Source organism: Carassius auratus, chromosome 40, assembly GCF_003368295.1.
Source record: "Carassius auratus strain Wakin chromosome 40, ASM336829v1, whole genome shotgun sequence".
NCBI classification, from domain to species: Eukaryota; Metazoa; Chordata; class Actinopteri; order Cypriniformes; family Cyprinidae; genus Carassius; species Carassius auratus.
In genome coordinates, this window is record NC_039282.1 from 18,299,751 (window position 1) to 18,313,799 (window position 14,049).

Genomic DNA, 14,049 nt, shown 5'->3' on the forward strand with positions numbered 1-14,049 from the left:
AAAATGGATTCTCCTTTCTTTCTTTTATTGAACAACTCAGATATAATGATAAATCTATCTTTCTCTACACGGTTTAACAGGAATATAATTCTTCCCATTTTTGTCTTGTGAATAGGCCTAACTGATGTCTGTTTTCCCCTTACCTTTTATAGAATAGAAATGCAGTGCTAAAAGCTGTTCCTTTTGGTATAAGTCATCTTGTAAAATGTAATGTAAGTTTTAGTAAGAGTGACATCGGAAACTTATTTAACCTTAGAAGGAAGTAGAAAAAAAAGGGGAAAAAAAAGAAAAAAGTACCAAGCATATTCAACAAATTCTCCAGAAATAATAATAATAATTATTTACTAAAGGCATTTTTTTAAAAAAAGAAGCCTGGGTGTTACCTCACAAGTACTGCATTCCCAAAAAAGATAAAAAATTAAAGTTAATTTCAAGAATATCATAAAATATATTATGTGTGATGTGTTTTTTTTTTCTTAGTTTTTCCTGTAGAGTTTCTATCTGTTCTGCCTTTTATGTAATCATTTATTGTTTGATGGATAATAATAATAATAATAATAATAATAATAATAATAATAATAATAATAATATAAAAAAAGGTTAGAAAGCATAAACCCGGACTATCATCTGTGGGCAAAGTGACATACATGCAACAAAGCCACTTCCCTTGAATCTCTTGCTATAAATTAGCAGTTTACAATGAAATGATTTTAGAGGCAAAACTGCCCCGACTTTTGCTGCTAATTATTTATTAGATTTACATTAGGAGTAAGACTACATGAATTATAATTATTTATATCTCATACAATATTTCTGTATAATCCTTATATGAAGTGACAATTAATTTAGTGCTGCTTTTATACTTTCCACTGAATAGCTTAACTTTTATGATGGTTTTTGTTGTTGATTGTTAAATTTTATTATCATTTAAATATTTTATATACATATTATTAAAATAATAGTATTTAGTGACGAGAAAGGTGTTTTTATGAGTGTGATTAGATACATTGTTAAAAGTGAGTCAGCAGTAAAGAGATTTACACTGAAAGAGATTTTATATGGAAAGATTTCTACTTGCAACAACACTTTGTAAGATGTAGCAAACAAACGCAGTGAGCAGTGCTATCATCAGAAATCACCCCTAACAGATGAAATGCCAAAGATAACGCTTTCCTCAGCAGACATTCAAAGTAAGTTTTATTGTGAGGTTGAGCTGAAGAATGAATGCTGTATCAGATGCAGGTAATCACACTGGCTCATACTTTACATAATACAACGACTCCTGTGATATTGTTTCTATCATAACATACGTGTGACTTTTATGTGAATTCATTTTAAATAATCTTTACAGTATATTTTTTAATATCTTATTTAAATAAAGTCTAACTGAAATCACCCCAAAGTAATAAATCAATTCATAAAAATAATAATAATAGTAATAATCCAGAGTACACTTACAAAGAAACACAGCATTGTCACTCTTGCAGAGGTGGCAAACATTAAATGGTTTAAAAGAGTTAAGTCCAAAATTATGACCAAACATTTGCTCATGAATATTAAACAGGTTATGTGACTTTCGTCCAGCAGGGGCTGAAAGATTGCTAGGAGGATGGCGTTTAAAAAACCAGAATGTTCAAGTAAGGAATTGCTATTTGCTGCCATCTACTGGGGCTTTGTGTACATAGTCATAATCAAGAAAAGAGGACACATTTTGGGGGTAGATTTCAGATGTGTATTTTAATGTGCTTAATCTCAAATCATAAAAGTGCAATAATAAGATCAGACTAAAAACATACTGAGCATGTATGCAGGAATCTTTCATTTTACACCAAAGCTTCATGCTAAACCCCAATGTGCAATTAAATACAATTTACAATTCCTCTATTAGATAAAAATCAGCTTTAGTAGCAATATCTTCCTCCCAGTTTTGTTACACCTCACTGTAATAAAAGCATACAAAAAATAAAAAAATGGTTAACATTTAATGATTTAATGGAATGCAACCAATGTGATTTATTTTGCAATGTCTATATGATTTAGGCATTACAGTTACATTAAATCATTGTACAATGGCTTTAGTTTGACTAAACTAGCAGAGTTGTCACAAGCAAACAACAATAATGCATCAAGTACTTACCATGTAAAGAAGTCTTCAGCATTCCAGGATGATGCAACTAGAGACATCATAGTGGAGTTTCTCCCATCAGAAGTCATCATATCATCTGCTGTGACTCCATTAAAGTTGCCACAGGCTCCACAAATCTGGTTTGTCAGGACTGTGCTAATGGATAACACGACCTCTCCAGTGCCAGAGAAAGTCAGTCTCATGGTAGACACCTTCTCAATGATCACAGCCTCATTTGTGGACGAGACTGACACCCCCTCTTTAGACATAAAGGGATACGAGATCTTCTTTCCATTCACCTGTTGAGAGACCAAGAGAAATATGCTTTCAACAGTTTCATTTTGTAAAATACTTTTAACAAATATTCTCAGAGAAGAAATACTATAGAATTTTTTTCCACTGACCCAGCTGTGCCACTGATTGTTGACTGTAATGATCATGCTCTGGAAGAAGACGTGGACCATTGTCACTTTACTGGAATCATTCCTAGCACATGCATGTAGATCCAACACCACACGGAACCAGTCAGGAGACTCTTGATCACATAAGAAAGCCATTTGAAAGACTCCCGGCCGCTCCACTTTCCCCGTCACACCATCAAAAGACTGCAACTGGTCATTGGCATCAAATACACAGCGGCCTTGATCAGTGTAACAATCTCGATGGCCACCCCGGACTTCACAGATCCCTCCTCTGGCACAGGTTTGTCTTACACACTCCAGCAGCCCAGCAGTACGACACACACACTTCATGTCGCAGGTGTCAGTCACTAAGACTTCGCCAAGCTATGTGGAAAGATCAGAGAAAAGATGGCACTCTTGGCTGAGTGATGGATGGCTGAAATCATAATTTTAGGAAAAATCTGAGGATAAGCAGCCCTGAAAATGAGAAGCTCTTACCAGACAGTAACAATCACTTGAGAAGCATTAAATCTCACCTTTAGGTATTTGCCAGTATGGACACATCCACAGTCTCCCACAGGCACACATGCATCACCATCTGAGAGCCAACCTTCATCACACTGACAGCCTTCCATGCAAACATCTGGGCAGTTGTTAACGGAGCCACTAAGGCTGGCACAGGTGTTCACACAGTTATTAGAGCACTGTGCATAGTGACTGTTAGCAGGACAGTCCATCGCTTGAAAAAAAGAAAATGCAAAAATACATATTAAATAACATGCATCAGGTTATTGTCATATTTTTTTTTTAAAAATGATACAGTATGTTCACAATCATTCAAAAGATGTTTTTTGTGATAATCTCATACTCACCATTATCACAATTTAAAACAACTTTTCTATTTTATTATATTCTTTTTTTGCAAACATTAAATATTTTTGTATTTTAAATGTCATTTGCTTCTGTGGTGTAAAGCTGAATTTTCAGCAGCCATTACTTCAGTGTTACGTGATCCTTCTGAAATCATTCTAATATGCTTTTTTGATGCTCAAGAAACAAGTAGGATAAAAATTCATACTTAATTCAGCAAAGATGTATAAAATTAATTAAAAGTGTCAATAAAGACATTTATAACGTTACAAAAAAATATTTGATATATACTGTATGCTGTTCAATGAACTTCCTCTTAAATCATAGAATCCAAAAAAAAGGTATCATGGTCTCCACAAAAACTTTAAGTCGAAAAAAGTTTTTTAAGCCATATTAGAATGATTTCTGAAAGATCATGTGACACTGTAGTCTGGAGTAATGATGCTGAAAATTCAGCTTTGCATCACAAGAATAAATTACATTCCAAAATATATTCAAATATAAAAGTTATTTGAAATTGTAATGATATTTCACTATATTACTACAAAATGCAGCCTTGGTGAACACAACATTAAAAAATCTAGTATTTTCCAAACTTTTGGCCGCTGGTGTATAAATGAAGCACAATGATTACAATACATAACTTAAAAGCATTGATAAAAAGAAGAACAGCTTTACAAACTTACGACAGAATGAACTATTTCTCCATGGCATGATTTGTATCCCGGCTTGTTGGCAAGTAATGGCATAAGCTTGAAGATTTTCACACAGTATCGCTCTGTCTCCATCCGTAACACACATGTCAAATACACAGTTAATCAGATGTTGCTCAGGATTCAGCTGATCGTGACAGGCACTGAAGGGACCAGTGACAGCTGCCATAAGGCCACAGGCATCATCTCTGCGGTATCTCTCAGCTTTGGTCTGATCACACTGCTGTGGGGAACTTACACCTCCGCACTGAACATCAGTTGCTGGCAATGCCCATGTCTGTCCGAATGCATCGACACTGGCGCTTTGTGTGCCATTGGGCAACAAGAAGTCATCTGCTGGATTGCCATTGTAGTTTCCACAAAGTCCACACATGCGACCTTGATAGTTTGAGGGTACATAGACTTCTGCGTGGTAACTGGCGTCATACAGAACTCTCAAGCCAAAATCTGTTTGCACTTGGACACTTTGACCAACCTGGTTAATGGTGACTTGATGGCCAAAAGATGAAGGGAGGGTGAAAAATCCATTGTTCACCTGTGAAAGAGAACCAAGAGCAAATATGATTTCAGCATAATTTACCTTTCTTTCAAATTTTGAAAATGTGGAAACCAGCATAACATACAGAACATTCTTTACACTTTTACTTCTGTTTTTCAGTTGTTTCATATTGGTTTTTTTTTTTTTTTTATCTTTAAATACTTTATCTTATTTTTTAAACATACACAGTCTTTTATAATATGTAACAACTACCATTCAAAAGTTTGTATTTTTTTTTTTACAATGTTTTTTATGTCTGTATTTCTTATGTTTTTGAAAGAATATTTTATGCTAACCAAAGCAGCATTTATTGCCTTTAAATTATCAAAAATACAGTAAAAATGGTAACAATTTAGAATATGGAAAACATTATGCACTGTTAACTAAGAGTTTTTACCATTTAAAATGTGTCTATTTGAATGTATTTTAAAATTTAAATTTAATTTTTTTCTAAGCTAGAAAGAAAGATTTCTTATATTATCAATGTTGAAAAAAGTCTAAACTGCTTCATATTTTTTGCGGATACTGTAGTACATTTCTTTCTAGACTAGATGAAGACTTACAACGACTCTCCAGCGTTCGCCTCGTCTGATGCTGATTGTCAGGTTGTAAACAGTCACAGTCAAGTTCTTGATGACAGAAACCTTTGTGTTTGCCATCTGCTCATTCTGTGTGTCCACAGAAAAATTCATCAGCTGTCCTTCAGCCCGATCACATACCTTAGCGAGTGTATAAACACATGCGCCTTGAAAATCAAACCTCCTGCCATCAAAGGAAATGTAGTGAGGGTCACCGGAAGCCACACATCTTGCATAACTGACAGGGTGGCATCCCAATACTCCATTCACCACCCTGCACGCTTCTCCTGGACCACAGCTTGATTTCTGGCAGGAAACAGTTCCATTTGCCCCACACACGCAGCGCTCTAAGCATTGCTCATGGGAATAAAACATCTGGTTTTTGTTATAATAGCGTCCCCGATAGAAGCAGCCACATTCTGCTTGTGGCACACAGGTTTGGCCGCTCAAGATGTAACCCCGATCACACTGGCAGGCCTCAGCACAGGGTCTGCTGCAGTTGTGCACAGAGAGATTAACACAGGTCTCAGTACAGCCTGGAGCACAGGGGTTGTAGTGGCTGTTTGGTGGGCAGGACGGAGCTGTGATAGATCAGAGAAAGTATTCATTTTTATTTCATTGAGTTTGTATTTTGACCAGTGTTGTTGTTGTTATCATTAGAGGATGGTCCTAGCAATGCAAGGTCATGGGTTTCAATTAAAACCAGGAATTGATCAAATGTGTACTTTGAATTCAAGTCGCGTTGGATAAGTGTCTGCCAAATGCATAAATGTTAAATAAAACAAACAAAAAAAAAACTGCTATTTGAAATAAAAAATATAAATATTAGATACAATATATTTTTATTTAAAAAGGAAGTAAAAAAAAACTGTTTACTAAAACTAAAACTGAAATACAAATAAAAATACTGAAATAAAAACTAATTTAAGCTACAGTACATAGAAATATAAAAAATGAATAAAACTGGCAAAAGCATATAAATACTAAAATTAAAACATAAAAATATAATCTTTTTCAGGTATTTCTAAATACTGCTTTAGTACTGATAAATCAGCACTGCTTTAGAATTATTATTTTTACATTGACTAAAATAATGAATGTACCATGATTAAATTCAGCATGTAATTTTAGAAGATAACATTTTTGTTAAATAAATATAATATTTAAAACAAATATTCAAAGATTTTATTCATTTAACATTTTACGAAAACCAAGCCTGTGTAATTTTTGTTTGTTTGTTGACAACACAAAAAATTGTTAATTAATATGTTTGGCAGTAATTTAGTCTATAAGAGTAACAATGATTTGAGCTTAGTTATTGAATCTGTTTAATATTTCATTTTACTTTCATGAAGCACACATAATTAGCTTCATATTCACAATAAATAATAATAATAGTTATAATAATAATAATAATAAAAACAGCTAGTTACTTACGGCAGAATGTGGCATTTCTCCACGGGTGAACAGTGAGATTTTGACTCTGACAAGCAGATGCGTAGGCTGTCACTGCGTCACACAAAAACAGCCTGATATCCTTGGAAGTGGCAGGTGTCGAATATGCAATCCTCTAGGTAAGATCTGGGATCAATCTGCGCATGACATTCTCTGAAAGGCCCTGTCCGGTTTGTGATGATCTCACAGTAGCGCTGGGCGTTCTCCCTCTGGGTCGCAGTGCAGGTTGAGCATCCAGCACCAAGGCAACCAGCTGAGGAACAGCCAGCTGTTGCAGCAACCTGCCAGCTCTGTCCCAGACTACTGGCATTGGGTGCCATCATACCATTGTGCATCACAAGGTCATCCTGAACAACACCGTTGAAGTTTCCACAAAGTCCACAGACTGCACTGCTGTAATTGTAAGGCAAAGTGACGCTGACCACATTGGACCAGTCAAAGGTCACCTGGAGACCAAAGTTTGTCTTCACAACAGCAATGTTACCACTGCGGACAACTACAAACACATCTTGAATCCAAAAGGGAAGTTCTGCTAGCTGGCCATCGAACTAAAGAGAAATTAAAACACATTTGTTTACTATTACAGGAGTGCTCATTTCATTGAAACACAAAGAATTTAAGAATTCCAATTCTGATTCTAATTCCAGTACTTTAAAAGTTCCATTCATAAATCTTTTAGTATTTTTGAAGAAAACAATAGGACAAACAAACAAGAAAGCTATTTAATTGCATTAAAATAATTGTAATAATGCAATAAATGTGTTGTTTACACAGGTGTTTTAATAACTGTCAAGATTTTGATGAGCCACCGAGAGCCATGCAAGCCACGTTTCAGGAATCAAACTATATTGTTAGCATGCTATTGATCTGATTCACTAAAAAGAATCAGATCAGAGTCTTTTGTCTGGGAATCGGACTACACTGAATATTCTATAATAATTTGATTCACTAAAAAGAACCAATTCAGTTATTTCTTTGGCAATTAGACTGTGCTGGTCATTCAGTAGGGATTTGATAAGCTAAAAGAACTAAGTCATTTGTTTGGGGATTTGAACTACACTAGTCTGTTTTGTAATATATATTCATTAGTGCAACAAATAAAATATTCCCTGTTAAGATGCTCAATGCAAATGTGTGAATCATTAATGGATCCAAATATCCTTCAGTTTTTGTTTAATGTAAATATTTTCATATTATCATGTGACTGCACTCACCAGTAACTGATACGGATGTTCTCTGGTCAATGTGATGGTGAATCCATTCACAGTCACATTGACAGTGTTAGTGAAGCTCACCGCGCCGTTCCCACGATGATCATTCTTAACCGTCACATTAAAAGGTACAAGACTCGCATTATAAAGGCACAGGGCTGCCAACTGATACACACACGTGCCCTGGAAGTCAAAACGGAATCCGTCGAATGTGCGGTAATGTGGGTCCCCTGAGCCTGTGCATGTTGCAGAGCGACTCACTGGCTGACAACTGCGACTTCCATTAACAATCGAGCAACTCTCACCGACAGCACAGGATGATTCACGACACACTACTGCACTTAAGTTACGGTCACACTTGCAAAGCAGATGACACCGCTCATCAGCCCAGAAGGTTTGGCCTTGTTGGTAGTAGGCGCCTTCATAAAAGCAGCCACATTGACTGGTGGGCACACAATTGCCAGCGCTGAGGACAAATCCACTGTCACACACACAGGCTTCCACACAGGTACCAGTGCAATTTGGCTGTTGATTTGGGTACGGACACGTTGCTGGACACGGAGATGCACATCCCTCATAATGACTGTTGTGCGGGCAGCTCATAGCTGTTGAAGAACAAGAAGATGTTCATGGTTAAAAGTTAATGAAAACAAATGCGTGCATTGAGTGTTTCATCAAACTTACAGCAATTTAATTTTTGTCTCCAATCTGTAATAATCACACCCTCTCGACGACACAGATCGACATAAGTCTCCAGAGCCTGACAGAGAAGTCTTCGGTCTCCATTATTGAAGCACAGATCATACACACAGCTTTGCTGGAACGCCTGTGGGTTCACTTTAGCATGACATGCACTAAAGACACCCTGGCCTGTAGACGTCAGGACACCACAGAAAGTGTCCGTTTCATAGAGGGCAAGTAAGTCACTAGAGCAAACAGGGCAGTTGGTCTCACAGCCATCGTGACATGCAGATGTGATGCTGTCTTCTGCTGTCCAGCTCTTTGCCCACTGGTAAAGACTTGGCAGAAGGACTCCAGCAGGGTCTCTCCACTCATCTCCACCATTACCGTTGAAATTTCCACACAGGCCACACACAACTCCATAGTAACTACTGGGAAGATGCAGATCAACCCGCCAGCCCCAAGTGTAAGAGACACGCAGACCAAAGTTAGTTTCCAAAAGAGCAGCATTGCCACTCTGTCTCACCCTCACTTGGCCGTCAAGATGATCAAGAGGAAGATAAAACCACAAACCATCCACCTGACAGAGGAAAAACAGACTGATTGTGGTCTTTAATGTAAAGAAATTGCTAACACATTATTTTAAGGTCTAATTTTATATTTATGACCCATGAATGTGAGTGAGTATGTATGTTTAAAATGCTGGTATAAACATCATTACCATGATCTGTCCTGTATGGTGGTTCACCATGGTAAAAGTGCTGCCATATACAGTAACTTCTACTTCTCGCACATAAGACACATCAGGGTTTCCGCGGTTTTCATTGCTCTGGGTTACAGAGAAGGGCACCAGTCCACTCAGATTCCCACAGGTCTTAGACAAGATGTGTTTACAGGTGCCTTGGAAGTTATACTCATGGCCGTCAAAGGTGTGGTAGTGCGGATCACCCCAGGCCCAGCATGTGCTGTTGTACTGGGGCACACACACAGCGTTGCCGTGTTCAAAGCCGCATGTCTCTTTCTCTCGACAGTGGAGGTCTTGACATGGATCTGTAGACAGAAGCAGTGAGATAAAACACACAAAAAAATAATTTAATAACCGATTAAAGATGTTGTGTAATTTGTAGAGATGTTCCGATACCCTTTTTCTCTTCCCGATACCGATTCCGATACCTGGGCTCAGGGTATCGGCCGATACCGAGTACTGATCCGATACCTGGGTGTATATCTGTATATACAGCTGTATATACTACTAGCCCTGTGTAAATTGCTAGAATTTTTTTATGGTGTGCTTCAGACAGATCCCTCAATAAAACATGAACAAATACATGGTGAACTACTGTATTTATTACAGTATTTTTATTATCTAACATGAATTTGACAGTATTATTTATTTTCTTATGCAAAAAAGAACTTCAAATGCAGCCAAAAATCTAACACCGCAAACTAAAAAAGGTATTTAAGTTTTACAATATAACTGTATAAAAAAACTGCAACAAATAAGTCTAGGAATATAAAAAAAGATCTATTAATCAGATAATCTCTAACAAGTAAAAAACAAGCAACCATCTAGGCATAATTATTATTATTATAGAGATGTATTATTATTACTGTAGGCTACAACAGTAGCTTTATATATTGTCAATTTACTCATGTAAACCAAACATTTATTTTAATGGGCTGCCATGAAGATCTTTGAGTGTCTGTGTTTATGATATGACAGTATTCTCAAATGAAACGGTAAATTCTCATGAAGTGACGGTTTATGCGTTTGTGTCCTCATGACACACAGCAGAGACTACAAAACAGCGAGCTCTCGCGCATCTGTGCCAGTCACCCACAGAGATGTAGATTTTGCGGGAGTAATATTTAAATAGTATTTTGCAGTTTGATATTCACAGACACTAGTATATATTCGGCTACTGTCTGGAGCCCTGCGTTTTGACTTACACGGAAGCGACTGAACGCAGTTGCCGGTACTGAATATACTCGAGAGTCTGTAACTACCGGTACTACAGAGACATACTGCTAACCACTGATCTATAATATAGTAGCGGCTTCACTGTCTTTTGGCAGTTTAGAATGTGATGAGTGATCCAGTCATATATAGATAAGGGCTGCTAACGCGTTTTCATTTCTTCTTCGCTGCTCTAAACAGGGGTTGCTTGTGGCAACAGCACAACTTCCTGTGTTTTCAATGCATTTTGAGCAGCGAAGAAGAACCGTGCAGCGGTTAGGCAAAGCTTGCGGTCATAACTAGGTCTTTTTTAAGAAAATGGTATCGGATCGGTATATGGGTTCATGTACTCGCCGATGCCGATGCCAGAATTTGTTGTGGTATCGGAGATATTTCCGATACTAGTATCGGAATCGGAACAACTCTAGTAATTTGGTGCATTATTCATGTTTTTTACACATCTTAACCTGGGTAAAAGCAGCCCCACATTCCCGCTCTAAGGAAACACTGTGTGCCGTTAGGACAGTTTGCTCTTTCACACGTAAGTCCATTCACTGGATCACATTGACACTTCTGCTGACACTGGTCCAGGTAAACCACCTCCCCAGCCTGAAAACACAAACCCGGTCACAAACAGGACAACAAAAGAAAGAATTCTAGACACAATGATCACAAAGCCATCGCTTCACCGTATACTTGCGTCCCTGCTGATAGCAGCCACATTGCTGATGTTCAGTGCATTGCTGGCCATCAAACATATAGCCTTCGTCACAAGCGCAACCCTCTGTGCATGTTTTAGGACACTGGATTATCGTAGTCAGTCCAGGGCAAGCAGAAGAGCAGACGTCCGTGCACGGTTCGTAGTGACTGTGAGCTGGACACGACATTGCTGGAACACAACGATGAAGACAAATATGTAAATGACTGGATGAGAACACCTTACTGTCACTTTTGATCAATTCAATGCATCACTGCTAAATAAAAATATTAATTTCTTAAAAACAAATCTGGCTGACCGCAAACTTTGGACCAGTAGTTCTTTCAGCTATGTTGTTTATTACATAATTACAATAGGTTTCAAATATATTTTTAACAAATTATGATAAGGAATCATAAAGTTCCCTAGAAGAAAAAACTTACGGCAGAAATTGTCTGTCCTCCATCTTTGGATAACGACTCCGGCTCTGCGACAACTAAAAGCATATCTCGCCACACTATCGCAAACCACCCTGATGCTGCCGTCGGATGCGCAGGTGTCAAAGACACAGTCGTTGAGATAAACTGAGGGGTTCAGCACAGCGTGGCAGGCAGCAAACGGCCCGTTGGGATCAACCAGAACTCCACAGTAGGGAGGCTTCTCAAAGATGGCTTTCAGTCGAAGATCACAGTCCACACATGTGTCGCCTTCACATCCGTCCTCACACATCACTCCAGGGACATCGACTTTCCAGGCTCTCCCGAATACATTTACGTCCTGTGTAATATTGCCATCTGGGAGACGGAAGTCATTCGAAGGGATGCCGTCAAAGTTGCCGCAGAGTCCGCAGGTCTTGTTGCTGTAGTTGTCAGGAATGGTAACAGTGACGTGGTAAGACAGGTCATAGGTCACGTAGAGACCAAAGCCAGTCTTGATGATGTAGTAAATACCTTCCTTATAGGCCTGGACCAAGGGGCCATTTAAACTGCTTGAACTATAAGGGAGGTTAGTCAAAACCCCATTGACCTGTGGGAATGGTGTCATATTAGAGTCCTACCACATTGAGAGTATTTCAACATCAGTTTTACACGTTAAGGGGACTCAAAATCACATTATGGGAGCTTCATTGAGAAGAACACAAGCAGACAAACCTCCACTTACCAAGATCTGGGGCTCATTTTGTCTTAAGATGATGGTGCTGCCGTAGACTGTTAAGGCCACTTGCTGGGTAACAGACACTTTATGATATCTATTGGGCCACCATCTCTCATTTTTCACCTGGATGGAGAAATGGGTCAGGTTGGTCTGTTCCAGGCCACAGGATTGGGAGAGAATGTAGGTACAGGTTCCCTGGAAATCAAAGCGCAGCCCATCAAAGGACACATAGTGTGGGTCACCCGAAGCTTCGCAAATGGCCTGTCTGATTGGCTTGCATCTTTGAACGCCGTCCACCAACTCACACCTCTCATAGGGGCCGCAAGATGACTTTTTACAGACCACCTGTGGATAGAAAAGCACAGTTTTAATGTTTCTGCATGGGGCAAGACTTGTAACATGAGTTTAAAAAATGATCTAAAAAACATATGTGGCAAGTTCAGCTCATGTCACATCCCTCTTATGAGACAACAGATAATATGCATTGGACTTGGAATGAGCCAAGGAATCAGAGGAGAAAATAATTAGATTTTTAGACCTTAAGGTTTAAAAGTTATTAGCAGAAATATGAGTGCAAATGTGGCCTATTGGTGGCGCTAGAGAGTTTTAAATAGAGACTCCAAATTTGCTATGGTTAATATAGAGGCTGTCCTCTATTTGTGTGACAAATTTAATAACTATCCCGCAAGCTGTTCTATGGGTTGCCATAGACTTCCAGAGTAGAAGAAGAAGTAGAAGAAGAAGAAGAAGAAAAAGGAGGAGGATGAAGAATAATAATAAGAAAACTAATGGATACAGTAAGTGATTGGCCCCTAAAAATGTCTGAACAAATCTCTGAACAGTAGTATATTTTCATTGTCATCATACCTGGCCATCTGGTAAACACATGCACACCTCCTCACAGTTATTGCCAGGATAGAACTGTTGGTAAAGGAAGTAGTAGCGGTTGCCATAGAGACACCCACACTGAGAGAAGGGGACGCAGCGGTCCCCACTCCTGATGTAGCCGTCGTCACACACACAGCCCTCCATACAGGGGCTACGACAGCCAGTGGGAGGAGCCAAACTATGACAGGTGACTTCACAGCCAGAGCCACAGAGCTCATAGTGGCTGTGGACGGGACACTGAACACCTGACAAAACAAAGACATTTAATTAAGAAAATTGTCTAAAAGACAAACAAATATGTAAGAAAAAATGAAAATTAAAACCATGTACAAAATATATATACACATATTTAAATAATGTACCCATTTTCCCAGTAATAAATAGGACTTCCCATAGGAAAAAATATAGCTCCCTTTATATTTTCAGAAAGAGGAGATATGCAAGGAGATCCTCTTATTTGGGAGTCCAAGGCGTCAAAAAGTTTGAAAACACCCAGGCTAGATTACATGTCAGGTTTGATCTCGGACTCAATAGCCTTGTGCGGAATGTCCTAACACACCCTTCTATCCTTAGCATCTTTGTTTTTATATCCTGCTTTACATTTTGCAAGGCCTTTGTTGACATGAATGGAACTGGAAATGCTGTGTCTTTGCTAGAAAGTCTATCTCTATACCTACAAAACCTCTTGTGTATGAACACAATATTACCATGTATACAGTTTCTCAAAAATCTCTGGATACAATTGCCCCGGGGTTCTCTCACCACAGAATTCAGCAGTTC

General features: G+C 38.4%; 1 protein-coding gene across 1 annotated transcript; it reads right to left on the reverse strand.

Annotated features, from left to right (window-relative positions):
- Nucleotides 1-1,740: 1,740 nt before the first annotated feature.
- Nucleotides 1,741-13,635, reverse strand: LOC113058948 (IgGFc-binding protein-like). Its single transcript, XM_026227195.1, has 16 exons — nucleotides 13,632-13,635; nucleotides 13,249-13,514; nucleotides 12,388-12,726; nucleotides 11,670-12,279; nucleotides 11,219-11,418; nucleotides 10,997-11,138; nucleotides 9,294-9,622; nucleotides 8,576-9,152; nucleotides 7,895-8,496; nucleotides 6,868-7,228; nucleotides 5,658-5,806; nucleotides 4,083-4,644; nucleotides 3,063-3,265; nucleotides 2,530-2,910; nucleotides 2,138-2,424; nucleotides 1,741-1,940 (listed from the first exon to the last, which is right to left on the reverse strand). The coding sequence occupies exons 1-16, from the start codon at nucleotides 13,633-13,635 to the stop codon at nucleotides 1,931-1,933; spliced, it is 5,022 nt and encodes a 1,673-aa protein (XP_026082980.1). The 3' UTR covers nucleotides 1,741-1,930.
- Nucleotides 13,636-14,049: the final 414 nt, after the last annotated feature.